The sequence below is a fragment of the Mirounga angustirostris genome, unplaced genomic scaffold (genome assembly GCF_029215605.1).
Source record: "Mirounga angustirostris isolate CCGP_5_RB_7025 unplaced genomic scaffold, mMirAng1.0.hap1 SCAF_1, whole genome shotgun sequence".
Classification (NCBI taxonomy): Eukaryota; Metazoa; Chordata; class Mammalia; order Carnivora; family Phocidae; genus Mirounga; species Mirounga angustirostris.
The window spans coordinates 178,236,456-178,250,990 of NW_026991709.1; the positions used below are offsets into that span (position 1 = coordinate 178,236,456).

At 44.0% G+C, this 14,535-nt stretch overlaps 1 protein-coding gene across 13 annotated transcripts in view; it reads left to right on the forward strand.

Annotated features, from left to right (window-relative positions):
- FOXP1 (forkhead box P1) overlaps positions 1-14,535 on the forward strand; it is a 375,324-nt gene that overhangs the window by 279,440 nt on the left and 81,349 nt on the right. For 12 of the 13 annotated variants that reach the window (XM_064593678.1, XM_064593689.1, XM_064593683.1 and 9 more), the window contains 4 exons: positions 1,606-1,743; positions 2,779-2,868; positions 8,275-8,428; positions 13,805-14,009. In XM_064593678.1, coding sequence (XP_064449748.1) covers positions 1,606-1,743; positions 2,779-2,868; positions 8,275-8,428; positions 13,805-14,009 — 587 coding nt within the window. The remainder of the gene's footprint in view (positions 1-1,605; positions 1,744-2,778; positions 2,869-8,274; positions 8,429-13,804; positions 14,010-14,535) is intronic. The other variant, XM_064593670.1, reaches the window with a different exon arrangement.

A 14,535-nucleotide genomic window follows, 5' to 3' on the forward strand; every position in this document is an offset into this window, starting at 1 on the left:
ATTTCTCAAATGTTCTAGCCGGTGTTTTCCAAACAATGCGAAACTTGCACATAAACATCCCCCCACACAAGACATGCCCACAACAACAGGGGAGGATGTTCACTGTACATGAATCTGACCTTCAGGAACCATTTTTAGTTCATCAAAATTAGTGATGCTGAGAAATCGGGACATCAGTGCATAATGACTGTGAAATTAGGAATGAGAGCTCGCTATGCAAATGACAGGACAAATCATGTGAAAAAGTCAAGATAAACTGCATATTAAGACATTATGTTACATAAAATTAATACTGCATTTCTCCCTTTTGCTTACTGCTCCCCTGAAAGATTTTTTAATTCTTTTATCTTCTGATCAGCTATTGTCTGCCAGATTTTTTTTTTTTAAGTGGCACACAGGCAAAGTGCAAAACATGTTATTACCTTTTATTGTAATACATGAGATGACAGGAGATCCTTTTTAACAAAGTATATCCTTTACTGCTTCTAGCTTCTTGCTGTCACATGTTTGATTAGAAACCAAAGAAAAGTAAGATGCTTAAATATTACTGTTAGAAGACATACAGGTTTTGTCTTTTCTTTCATTGTTTTTTTTTTTCCTTTCCTTATCTTTTTATTTGGTGGGGGCGATTTTTCATGAAATAGTCTTCTTGTATTACGGGGACTGACAAAATGGTTCTCATGTAGTCTGCAAATTAAACACAAGTGCAGTGATTATTTTGAATAGCTAAATTACATTCTAGAAAGCTTGCAGAATTCAGAGCATTGTCATTAGGTATCCGCTTGAATACAATTTGTGTAACCTTGGCCAAGACAGCCTGTCATTTTAATGTCAGTGTTTTATCTGAACAAGACATCATCCTTTCAGATACAGTAGTGCAGGTTCCTTGCAAAGATGCCCGTGCAGAAACGTGTTAACAGTTGCAAATATGAAATGCTATCAAGTTCATCACTGTAGCTGTTTGTCACTGAAATGTCATGGAAAGCAGCTTTTAATGGTATCACACGTAATATGAAAGAATGGAGACATCTGTGTGCTAGGTGAATAAGGAAGGGTAAAAGGCATCTTGGGAAAGGTCTGCATTGAAGTTCGCGAGGTGCGCCCAGGGTTCAGTCACCCACAAGACCAAGCATTCATTGATTGTCCTTAAAAAATCACTGTCCACAGAGGAAGTGGATCAGAGTAGCTCCTGCCGAGAAGGTGCTGGTTCCCATTTGCCTTGTTCCCTAAAACACAATTCAAGTTTGCCTTAAACTTCCTAGCGCTGATGGCCACCGAAAACTCGTGCTTCGTAAGAAATCGAGATCATCCCCACCTAACTCCAGATAGCATTTGTTAAGTCTTTACTCCTTGTCTGCCTGCAAGGCTGTCTGGGCACCTGTCATTGCTGCGAGGTCTTCTTTTGTTTTTCTTTTATTTCACATAAACTCCGTAAGAGATGAAATAGGATTTGTTGCTGCATCCCCTCTGGATAAAGACACTGTGCGTGGGGAACTGGTCAGTTCTTGGAGCAGGCTCGTGACCGTCTGCCGCTGACCCCAGAAGGCTGAGTGCTGCGTGCATGCGATTTCCTGGCTTCCTATTTATCCTTCATTAACGTTCTAGGTTCCCGTGTCAGTGGCTATGATGACACCTCAAGTTATCACTCCCCAGCAAATGCAGCAGATCCTCCAGCAACAAGTGCTGAGCCCTCAGCAGCTCCAGGTCCTCCTCCAGCAACAGCAGGCCCTCATGCTCCAACAGGTAACCGTCCATCCTCCTCCTCCCAGGGCCGGTGACTCCATTCGCCATTCCCTGCGCCTGATCCGCTCCTTTGCCCATTGTAGAAAAAGCAGAGCAGGGTGGCTGGGGCAGGACACCGAGCGGGCCCCTGAAATAATCGATGTCCTTTGCATCCCAGGAAGCAGAGGGACCCCTGCCAAAGCGACTAGGGTTCGGGCCTGGAGAGTACCCGATGGACTGAGATTAGGGCTGTAATTGGACTTGGTAGATACAAGATCTTTTAGGCTTATGTGGCTTTACACTCTTTTATTTGGTAAGCCCAGAGGCCTCGAAATGGTGTGAATCAAAGCAAAATGGGGAGCACGTTAGGAGCAGGTTTAAATGTGACAGCTCTTGAAGTCCCCATTTCAACTCAGAGGCTCACAGAATTTTTCTTTTAAACATCAAGAGACATCCCGGAGTTGGTTACTTTTAAGGTGCAGAGTTCACTTTCCTTCTTTCATGTATGCTGATGCAGAAATGAACTTCTGGCTGCCACGTGCCACAGGAACCTCACATTCAGACTTCCCGGACCCCCAAACCAAAAAGATGCGATTCAGAACTAGAGTGACAGAAGTTGCCAGGGTGAGGCGGTGGGGACCAGAGGCTGAGCGAGCTGCCCATTCTGTTGATGCAGACGCTGAACACCCCACCACCCTGCCCAGCCCCATCCTTCCGAGAGTAGGCACGCTTTCCAGGGTAGAGATTCACCAGACTCTCTCAGCAAGGGCACTGGGGCTCTGTTGTCCAATCAAAGGTCATCCTTTGCCTTATTTTAATTAGTTTGTGTAGAAAATGGTATGTTTTTCATCAGGTCATTTTGGAGATTAGTTTTCAAACGATAATGCCAAGAATAGTCAGGGTGCGCTGAAATTTATTGTCGAGTTTCAAAGTAAAGGTCAGGCCATTCCAGATAAAAGGATGCTGTTTTTCAAATCGCAGTTGTGTGTGGCACCACATCGGGACAGTGGGCTGGCGGTACCCTCGGTTACTTACTGTCCTCTCTTTCCTTTGTAGCAGCAGCTTCAAGAGTTTTATAAAAAACAACAGGAACAGTTGCAGCTTCAACTTTTACAACAACAACATGCTGGAAAACAGCCTAAAGAGGTACCAACAATACATATTTTACTTTCAAACCACAGATCCCAGAGGACTGTCTGATGGCTATTAAACTGTCATTCATCTCTTAAATGATTGCACAACTGAGCTATCGGTTCGCAGCTCTCAGACCAAGAGTGATCGTCCTGTTGTTCTCTGAGATTTTTCTGGGTTCCGTTTCGTGGCTGCCACCTCTCCGGGAGCAGCGCTGCAGGTGTCCCCTTGGGGAGCACCAGGAAGCGGGATGGTGGGCCAGACCGTCAGGGCTCCTCCCGCGGGCGGGCTGAACGGTGGGCCGAGGTGCACCTGCTGCTAGCACAAGCGTACTTGGACCCGTGCTTGAGATTTTCTCCAGCTCAGACAGCCTGGGGGCGTGGGGATGGCCCTTCCCTTTGGAAGAATCCGCTCTTGTGAGGTTGGACAAACAGAAAAGTTTGACCAAGAAATGGTCGCTCCTATCTCTGTGTTCACTTTTTCTCGCAAGTTAGACACGTTTGGTAATTGCTCAAGGCAGGCGTGAGATGGTGCCACTTACAGGGAAGACTCCTCTGAGCTTGGATGATTTGTGTGTCCCTGACAAAAACCAGTGTGGCACGATGGCTTCCGTGGGCCCAGCACTTTGTAAGAGCACACACACAGTTGTGGCGCCAGGCCCCACCACCCAGTTAGGTGACCGTGTTAGCTCCAGACGCGGGACGGCCTTCCCAGGGGAGGTGTCCGCGTCTCACGTCCCGTACGGTTCCATGTCAGCGAAGACCAGGCCGTTGGGGGAGCGTCTGTGTGCGTGTGGGCATTATCATGCCATCTTCCTCCTGATTTCAGAGTTCCCCGATGTCACTTAGCTCCTCACGTTTTGACCGTGGACTGGAACACTTTTCATGTGAGTGTTCTCCTCGGAATGCCACAGTTTGTAGTTTGGAAAACAGCTCCCGGCCCCCTTGCACGGCCTCCTCGCTGGCCCCAAGCAGGCGGCCACTTCCGTTGGTTTGGAAGGAGCCTCGCTCGACGACTCTCCACAGCCCTGTCCCTCACGTGAGCGTGGATGGCGGGCCGCGCTCACGTTCCATGCTGGGAATGGCCCCGGCCGGCTCCTTCCTCAACAGAAACTGGGTGCTTTATCCATGCCCTGCCAGCTGTTCGCCCTGGAGTCCTGTTCAGCAGCCTGGATGGCAACCCCTGCAGAGTCGGGGCAGTTTGGGGGTGACGGGGAGGAGGTGCTTTCATGAAAATGCTGACACAACCCTTAAGTACAGTGGCGCGCTACTGGGGGCTGCTATAATAAAAAAGGGAACAGATTAAAAAGTGTCTAAAATGTAAATCTAAAGGACTAACAGTAATTAAAATGGAAATGGCGCAGGGAGGGAAGGCATGTAATTGTGAGATATCACTGTGCAGAAGGCTCTCAGCTTTGTTTTGCTGGCTGTTTTTCTAATTCAGTAGGGCTTACTCATCAGTGGCAGTTCAATGCGCGTTAATGACTCTGGGATTGCAGGCATCACTCTGGACAAAGAAATGATTATTGTGCGGTCAAAAGAAGTTCAAAGACAAGAAGGGAATTTCAGTTTTTTCCTTAGAGATCCACATTCAAGAGCATATAAATTAAGCCAAATGTTAAAAACCACAGTCTGAAAGCTGACTTCAAAGTCGCAGCTCTCTAATTAATGAACTGCGAGCTTCAGTTTGGACAAGTTGTGGTTTGATGCGCCCATAAATCAACATGACAGGCCTGTTTCACGGTCTCAGACAGTGCTTGTCATTGAGTCACATCAGATGTAAACACAGCAGAAAAAAGAAGGGACATGAAGGAGGTGCAGTTGATCAACAGAACTGGTAAAAACCCACTTCTGAAGCACATTATGCATGATCACAGGAAATGGGTACAGCCTCCAGAGGTTTCCCCTCTGCTGTTGCTTTGTTGAATCAGATTTCTAACAGCCTTCAAAAGGGAGGATAAGAATTGCGGAGTTTCTCCCCTGTGGCTCACAGGCAATAACCCCCTGTTGTTATTTTGTGCTTCTTCCTTTTCAAAGGCATCAAAATTTAGTTTTTTAAAGATCTTTAACTCTATATTTGAAGACAAACAAAAAAGGGCTGCCACTGTCATTCTTATCAGTTACCAGGGATTGTGTTTTTTCTTTCTGTTGCCACTTCTTATTAACCTCTTATTTGGTCTGTTAGACAGAGTTTGGAATGCACGTCTGCACGCTGAGAGAACAGGAAAGTTGAGATGAGCTCAGAGGGCAGATAAAGAAACGTGAAGGGGAGAGTTACACAGCAGAAGGAAGGATAAAAGTTAACTCTCCCAAACTGCTGCTGTCAGAAAGGGGGCATCTTGATGATGGTGGTGCCTGAGTTTGGGAAGGGAGTACTTTGTATCTGAACCAGGAGAAGGCGGGACATTATCTATGGCAGCCTTTCAGCGTCTGTCTCTAGGACTTGAGGTTTGCTGTGGTCACGTTCTGTCATCCACTTCCAAGGCAAAGGGGATAGAAGAGAGAGGTTTGCCTTCCCATCCTGAGGGGTAGGCAGACCGGCGGGCAGGTCCCCTTGGATCCCGCTGTATGTTCACCGTGCCAGTGGATTTGGCTGAGAGCTTGTGTAACGGTGATTAAGAGATCCTTATTTTCCTGAGGTAAGGGGGCAGGCTCCTGAAATTATCATGCAGGTGGTGGTCCTTTCGTGCTACAGTGAAACAGAGTCACATGGTAGCAATTTCACGATGTGGACTGGTGGTTCTGATTTTAACAAGGTTTGAACTTGGATGTTGACAGATGGAACAAGTGTATTAATTTACTGAATCCCCAGTCATTAGTGGCTCATAATTTTGAATCGTCAGCCCCCCCACCCCCGCCGCCACCGCCACCACCCTTTTCCCTGTTCTAATTACCTCTGCAGTAAGACACTTGATCCTCAGCCAGAACAATGTACCTTCACTCAACTTTTTTCTAAAGTTGCCTCGAGATGTTTCCTTGAGAAAGTTAGGCTCCCCATTGAGTTGGCCCTAAGACCTTCTGTAGGAGATAGATCTTCTGTAGCCCCATACAGCTAGTGAAGTGACTGCCCGTTAATATTTGACAGAACGGGTGTGGAAAATTGAAGGCAGAATTAATTTTCAGTCGAGCTACAGAAAAAGGTCCCATCCTGTGCGGGTGAGGTAGGCTCAGTTGATTGTTTTAAGAGGGCCGTTTGTCCGGGTAGTTATGACAGTTTATGTTAGGCAGCAGGGAGGAGCCGAAGAAAGGAAAACAGACCTTTGACTGCAGCTCTAGGGAGGGGATCTGAAATGCAAGGTTTATCAGGGCATTTTAGCATTTTAACACTGACTACTGACCTGTCCAGGGGACTGCGCGGAGACCTTTTTTGTATGCATTCAATTGTGAGAAGTAAACAAACGGGCTCGTATCCTGTGTTTGGTAACTGGGTGGGGAGCACAGTTTGGCAACCAGTGTTGCTTTTAAATTCTTTCTTTGGACAATGGGCCTTGTATACTTTTATATCCTGACTTTTCAAACGTGGACAGCTTTCATGAGCTTTTCCTAGGGATGGCCGCAGAGACAACAGAAAAGCCATCAGTCATTTTATATAAATACAAAATTTTTAAACATTTCATTTACAGTAAGACAGGAAACACCCTCCCCAAACTCCAGCACCCCCTCTCCATTCTTTTCTACTTCAAGAAGAGCTGGTTCCCCGATCTTTTATTGTATCCAGGTTGTTTTTTTCTCTTCCTTCCTTCTTCTTCTTCTTCTTTTTTTTTAAGTGTCATGAATTAATATCTGTTGAAGAAGTAAAAAAATCATTTTGACATGAGTATAACTATCACTGGGTTTTACATTAATGTGATAACATGGGAAGGGGTGAAAACAATTGGATCATTTTATGCATGCTGTTCGTAAAATGAAAACACTGGCTTTCCATTTAAATTTATTTAAATTTTTGTTGTTAGTGGTATAGAATTTGTTTTTTGGAGTGAAACTCAATTAACTTTCTCAGTGGCATGGTAGTAAGTCTGAAATTGGTTGCTAATAGGAGAATGATGGTTTTTACTGTAAAATAAACTGCACGGAGACCGAAAGGAAACCACCATTTTTCTCTTCCTTTGAACTTGGCATCAGAAGGTCTTGATACACATACCATTTTATGGATGTATCAGATCAAGGTCATGTGTTAGGTTAAGTGAATGCAGTTGTTTGTAAAGTATAGTTATTAGAAGCTCTGAAAGGGTTGTACAGTCCCTTTTAGTTGCAGAAGTCTTCCTGATGTTTTGAATGATACTCAGAATTAGGAAAACGGATCTTTTTTTTTTTTCTTAAAGAATCTTTTTTTTTTTTTTTTTTTGGCTACAGTTTGGGAAGGGTTAATTCTCCTTTCGTAATTGTTAGCCATAATGTGGCTAAGACCTCCACCTCGATTTGATTCCTAGCAGATTAAGGATATTAGATAATTTCCTTCTATTTATTGTACTACTGCACTGTATTATCTTTCTATCACTCAGATAATTACTGAGGAAATCTACATTAATTTTTTTTGGCTGGAGCGAGGCCTGCTAAACACAGGAATGATGTATTGATGTTTTACACAACAAAAGTTTTCCTCCTGTCATTGTCCAATCAACAAAAAGATATTTATCATACCGTAAAGCCCCTTCTTTTCAAGAACAAAGCGGGTGGGGAAGCAGGACAGGGGAGCCCGACCTGGGGGTTTCTGAAACTAAGGCCAAGTTAAGGCATCTGAAGCTTAAAGTGTCCTTCACATTAAACACTCAACAGTCGAGTACAATGTTGTTTGCTAAATTATGAATGTGTGTAATTAAAATCTAGTGGCTGTTTCTATGAAAGATTTACAGTGTTATTTCATCGTTTGTCATGGCTAATTAACAATATTAGATGAAGTTTTTCTTCTTCAAAGGTCTGATTTTGTCTCATTTATTTATGTCGGGAGTGATAAACAGAGTAGTTTAAAAGCTCCTGGTGCAGGCAAGAGGAAGGCGGCTGGCTCTTCCGAACTCTCCGTGGTTCAGGGTTCAAATCCCTCCAGACCGGAATGGTGCCTGCCTTCTCTGTGGCGTGAATCATTAAACATTTCAAAGTCTGGACGGTCACATCTCGACCAGAAACACTCAGGCCTTTCAAACTGGAGGAAAAGCTGACTTGATGGGCGAGTTATTTTTCTGTGCCACTGGCAGCAGAGGGGGGAGTACACGCAGCCCCCCTCCACACCCACACCCCCCCCATGCTCTTCAGATGCTCTGTGTCCTGTCCCTGTCACACCAGCCCTGACAACCAAGCCCTCCACTAGACCCCAGCCGCCATCGTCGGTGCCTGACGGCGGCGGCGGCGTGTTTTGAAACGTCCGTCCTCCGAACCTTGCTCGGGAAGTGGCCGGCTCATGTTCTTTCTCCCTGATTCCTTGCAGCAGCCGCAGGTGGCCACCCAGCAGCTGGCCTTTCAGCAGCAACTCCTCCAGATGCAGCAGCTGCAACAGCAGCACCTCCTGTCTTTACAGCGCCAAGGCCTTCTCACCATTCAGCCAGGGCAGCCTGCCCTTCCCCTCCAGCCGCTCGCTCAAGGTAAGCGTCCGTGACGCGGCAGGTGCCGCCCCGCCCAGACGGCGGGGCCAAGGCGGCGGGCTGTCTGGTGGTGTACCCCAGCCCGTCAGTGAGGACGTGGTCCATCCAGAACAGCACACACCAACTTCAGAGGCAAGGCTGGATGAGGTCCTGAGGGGGGAGCTTCGTAGAAGCCGAAGGGCTTGTTCATGGATGCCGAAGTGAAGACCTACGGGGTGGTCTGATGCTGCGCAGTAGCAGAGGAATCCCACCCTGGCACATTCTTGGGCTAGGGGAAAGCAGTGCGACTTTGACTTACGGACCATTTCAGTCCGACCGAGCATTGTCCGTTTGGAATCCCAGGTGAATTTTCTTGAAGGCTTTTGTTGAGCCGGTGTAAGGTATATTTTCTATCGTTGTAACTCGTTCTGTTGTAAAGCTGAGTGATGCTTTTGAAAAGCCACTCTTTCAGTTCTCGGGATAAATTCGGGTTTATTCTCTATGCTAAGAGTAATCTCTTTTGATGGCTTTTCTTTTCTTTTTTTTTTTTTTTCCATTGCTTGTTTGCATTCGTCTGTTGGTTTTTTTGAGCACGTTCTATACTCATGAGAACAGGTAGCACTTCTACCTCTTGCTCTTCAAAAACTAGAGTTCCTCGAGAAGCAGCAAGATTTCATGGATTTAAAGATTTCTTTTGAAAAGCCACTGATGTGTTATTACAGTGGGTGTTGGACATCAGAAACAAAAGAGGATTTCTAACCGTTTTAGGATATCCTCATGGTTTAAGCAACCCTTTGACATGTGTAATGTGAATGCACATGGATTATTCAGAGCCAGAATGCAGAAGGTATGGAAGGAAGGGAGTGTCATGCTGTGTTTTGAAATACAACTCCCCTGTCCTGTACATGCACAGCACATTTCGGTCCCCTCCTCAAGAACCTTGGGCTTGACAGTTGCAGTAGGCTCGGATGTATGTGTATGGGCCTTAAAGGCTGGTAGCTAATGCCTTTGGTGTCTTGGATTCAGTTGCCTTCTGAAGCGGGTTGAAAATGTGGTACCTTCTTCATGGTGATTAAGACATGCTCATTTGTTCAGCAACTTTCAGTGTCGAGTGGAGCCAGTGAGGCATGTCTACATTTGAATCTTCTCTTGAGTCAGCCACGCCCAGCTTAGATCTCTTCCGGGGTTTTCTGTTTTGGTTTATGTTTTCAGTGTTGAAACTGGGCTTTCTCCTCTAATGTCCCTCCTGGCCCTCCTCCCCTTTTTGCCATTACTTACTGTTTGCCTACCGGATACATAATCAGCATCTCCATGGCTGTCAAAATAGAAGATTTGGTAACAGAGCAGTACGAGGGGAGAAGAAAGGACACATCGGCTAATGCATTTTTGTGCTTGCAAAATGTTATAATGTGCATTAATTACACCTTCGGGTTTATTGTTAGAAACCTCGCAGGCTGTTCCGACACACCCATTGGACTCAGGCTTCAACCTCTCATCTTTTCCCACTGCTCCTATACTATTAAGTTTGCTCACTAAGGTTCATTGTTATAGTACATCAGTTAAGCTGTCCAAAAGAGGGCAATTGGGCAGTGACAAGACAAGCCCATGTGTAATGTGAAAGAAATGAATGTGGTGATGCATGAAGTGTAATCTCTGCAGTAACATATCAGAGACACCAGTAGGTAATTCACTGGTCATGGCATTGATTGATATGCCTAGCAATCTGCTATAACTATTAGCCCCTGCAACATTAGGAAGGAGCATATTTAACATCTAAGGGGTGCCCTGATGTGTGCCCAAGATACCTAAATGTAAATACGATATTTCGGAAGTCAGGTTGTGGCGGCAAAGTGAGCTCCCAGTGTCATTGCCATCTTCTGTGGGATCCGGAGGTTGGTTCTGTCTCTCCTGTCCCCTTGCCCAAAGTGGCTCGAGAATTCAGTCATGTTGGACTACAACACAATTTTTTTCTATCAGAGACATGATGGCTTAAAACTGATGTCATTATGAGGTTTAAATCAACTTTCTGCTTGCTTGAACATGGTCACCTGGGTATGGATGTACAAGGACAAAAAAAGGTTGATCAACTCTGTTTGTCTTTGAGCCAGTGATACCTGGGGTTGTAAAATTGAGTTCCATGAGCAGTAATCTGTCAACTGTCCCCACAACATACATTTTTTAAGCCAGTGTCTGCATTTTCTTTTATAATGAAGGGGTCGGTTGTCCTGGAAAAAGGAACGTAGCAAGGCACAGGGGCTAGGTGTTAACGGTAATGGCCACTTCGTGACACAGTCGTCGCGATTCTTTGACGTACCTGCTCATGGCCTTGGCTAAGTCACCTCAAACGTGTAGAAATGTGAAAGTATGAAAAGATAGAAAGTAATATTTCGAAGGCCTTTTTTTTTTTTTCCTTTCCTGAAGGCTTTATGGTATGAAATGGAGGGACATTTTTGTTGTTGTTAAAAGAGTACTGCAGGGTCTTCTCTGTTTTACGTAATTAGCACATACGCTTTTCTCCCTGGTCTCTTGAGGATGCTGACCCCCTGACGTTCAATATCATCCTGACCTCTTAATTTTGAAAATATGAACTAGAGATTACATGCTCGAGATATATATATATATATATACCTGTTAATGAATTAGGTTAAACATAACCTGGTACTGTTATTCCTGTCTACCATATTGGAGGAAATACGTGATGCTTTTTGGAAATTTGCTATCCATTTAGTCTGATGAGTGACTAGCCTGCCTTTTATCTGTCTTAATTCTATCACGAGACCATGGCTGTCAAATAATAGCATCCTCCAGTAGATAGTATGCAGTGAAGTAATAGTTTAACATTGCTAACAAGGTGTATCATTGATGGAGGAGAATGATTTGACTGCTCTCTGTAAGTCTGATGAGAATGTTCTCAAACGTAATTATCACAGTGAAATTTGACCCAAAAGTGCGCCTGTTGTCAGCGAGTTACTGTTTTATTTACCATTTCCTCTTGTGAGGGATGAAACTGATTGGCCAGCCCCCTGGAAGAAAAGGAGAGCAGAGTAACATTAATGTACTCTGTAGGTGTAACAAGTGTAACCAGACATTTGCCTTTGCCTTTATTTGCTGGATACATAGCTCATTTCTAAAACAGCTCCAAAGTTCCGCTTTTCTTGGAGGGAAAGTGTTAACACAGTTGTTAGAAACCGTGTTCTTCCATTTTTTTCACTTCCCATGCAGCTGACCCAGAAATCAATTAGTTTGAGTTGAAAAATGGGAGGCTTGTTCTTTTCATGTGTATTTACTCCCTAGAAAATAAAAATAGGTGTTGACTTGTGTGGCTTTATATCAATATGCTATCATCAACAGACAAGCCTATTCACTATTGTTTCATTTGAGTAAACAGTGGTTGGAGGGTCAGCCCCGTTCACAGGTAGTTGTTGGTGTGCGGACATCAGGGCAGGCCGGTTAGCTGCACACACATCCCACATGTCACTTTGGAAGGTGTTGGAAAATAATAGCCCAGATGCAGCAGAACCGGACACGGGCTTGTGGAGTGACCTTTCCCTTTGTTTAATTTGCCTCTGAGGCTTAATTTCAGGGGACAAGTAATAATTGAATATGCCTAATAACTAAATGCTCATTTGGGACAAAATCCATCAAAATATAATTGGCATTTGATTTTTATGAAGGGAGAAGAAAACCGACTTGGCTGTCGAGGATGCGTCCTAAGGATATCTGACCACTTAATGTATCATTTGAAACCTCCTTCTATAATATATATTAATTGCAAATACTTGAGCATTTGAACATTTTCGTTGAGAAACGTTAGGAGAGACCCAACTGTTTTTGTTAACGCTCCTCTCAGAAAGGCGGGGAAGGTTATTGGTCTGCTGTGCAATAATTTACTCCTCTTTGATATGCAAACGATCCACGGTGAATATAAAAAAATCCTATCAGACTCATTTCACAGTTCTTAACCACTCGGATTCTCTGGAGTCCATCGCCTCATTAGACCAGTGCTCTCCAATGCTAGCATAATTAAAATCTTTAACAGTTTAGCAAAGTAAAGATGTTTGGCTGATCACGTTGAGATGATTATCTATCCATTGTATTCTAAATGACAAAAATAAATTAAATTTAGACCTTGGCATTTTTTATTATGTGTTTCAAATGAATATAATGCACACAGCCTTCTTTTTTAATTCAATAGCTTAGGTTTGGTAAGAAACACGCCTGTTCGGGTGCTGCTATGTAGTCAGAAAATGGCAGGCTTTCTAGGATAGCTGTGTTACAGTTGACTGAAACAATGAACTGCAGTCCAGACATCCAGTTCTCATGTGGAATTGCCTTATGCTGCACACACACACAGGGTTGACGATTTCTTTTAGCTGTCCTTTTGAAGGAACTGTTGTTGTTTGTTGTTGTTAGCTGCTATTTAGAATCTTTTTCTTCTGTGCATGCGTGCGCCAGCAGATGCACTGAGGTGGGTTCTGGGAAGCTTGGGCTGTAGAGGCATGCCTCCAGAATTAAGGTTATGAGGCCGTAGTAGTGAGATTGACATACTGATTGTATCTCCTCTGGGGGAAAATACAGGTTTGACCCTTCCTCCTTAAGACCCATGTCCATTTTGACCCCCTTAAGAAACAAGAGAACTTTATCACTCGCAAGTTTATTTTACGTTTGCATTTTATTCTGCAATGGTTCATTAGCATTGATCTAAGAAATGACAGTAATAATAGTGTTACTTGTTAAAAAAAAAAAGTTACACAGTTTTTCAGTAGACACATCCATCAATTAAGCATGTGGTACTAGAAACCAAAATTAATGAGGAAGATAGGTGTGTTAATGAAATAATCATAGTATAATCAATTTGAATGTTAAAAGTTGAAAAGCATTTCAGGAAGACGATACAAATTCATAATTTATGTCTAAAAGTGATTAATAAAAACTATATTTAATAACAAAGCTATTTGTCATCATTTACGACTTAAGCACAAAAATTATTCATTTTGTGGTTTGTGTTGTCATAATAGTATAGTTGAACAAATTTATTTCGAGCCCTTCTTTGTGTCTAAAAATACAATAACATCTATCTACTCCTTTTCAAAAATCTAGAAACAACAGTTTGGATGGAGGCATACTGTCTTTGCAGAGTAACTGTGTTTTGAATCCTTTTCACGGAGGTCTTTTATGTGTGATGAGGGCACTTCAACTCGGCTGGCTGTTCAGTGGGAGGACACGGTTGTTACTACCGTATTTGCCTTAGTTGGGAGGGGAAAAAAACGCACACACCAAAAAAAAAAAAAAACCCCTAACACTAGGCTTTGTTTACTGACTCTTTGATTTAATTACTGTTTGAAGAGGACGGAATTAGCTGTTAATTGATTTAATTATCCAATTTGTTTGTTTCAGGCATGATTCCAACAGAACTGCAGCAGCTCTGGAAAGAAGTGACAAGTGCTCATTCTGCAGAAGAAACCACAGGCAGCAATCACAGCAGTTTGGATCTGACCACGACATGTGTCTCCTCCTCTGCACCTTCCAAGACCTCCTTAATAATGAACCCACATGCCTCTACCAATGGACAGCTCTCAGTCCACACTCCCAAAAGGGAAAGGTAGGAATGAGCCACTGAGATGCGTCTGGAACGGTCTTGAATGTGGAAGGGGTGGGTGGCCTTGCGCCGCCATATCTCAGAGATCCCTAATTGGATCCATGTGACTTGAATGTGCATATAATTACTTAAGAATGTGTTCAATATGGTTTGGGTGTGAAGCATCTAATTATTTTCACCTTTTCAACATGGAATTAGCACTTATGCAGATCTAACCTACGCCTAAGAACCCAGGCAGAGTTCGTTTCTCACTGGATAGGTTGGATTTCAAGGGTTCCAAGCTTACTCTTCATGCCCAGTGCTCACTCCATGCAAACCGAACGTCTGGGCTCTAAACACCTCCTGAGGAGTAGTAGAGTCTGGTATTGGCAATTCTGAATCACACTTCAAGAAAAGGTAGAGAGCTTAGCCACTACGTACTGCCCTCCTTGAAGGCAGGGAGACTATCTTTTGCATCGTTGTGCCTCCAAAGAACATGGCCTTTTTCCTGGTCAGTGCTCAGTGAAGTTTGGAAGGATGGGAGGTGGAA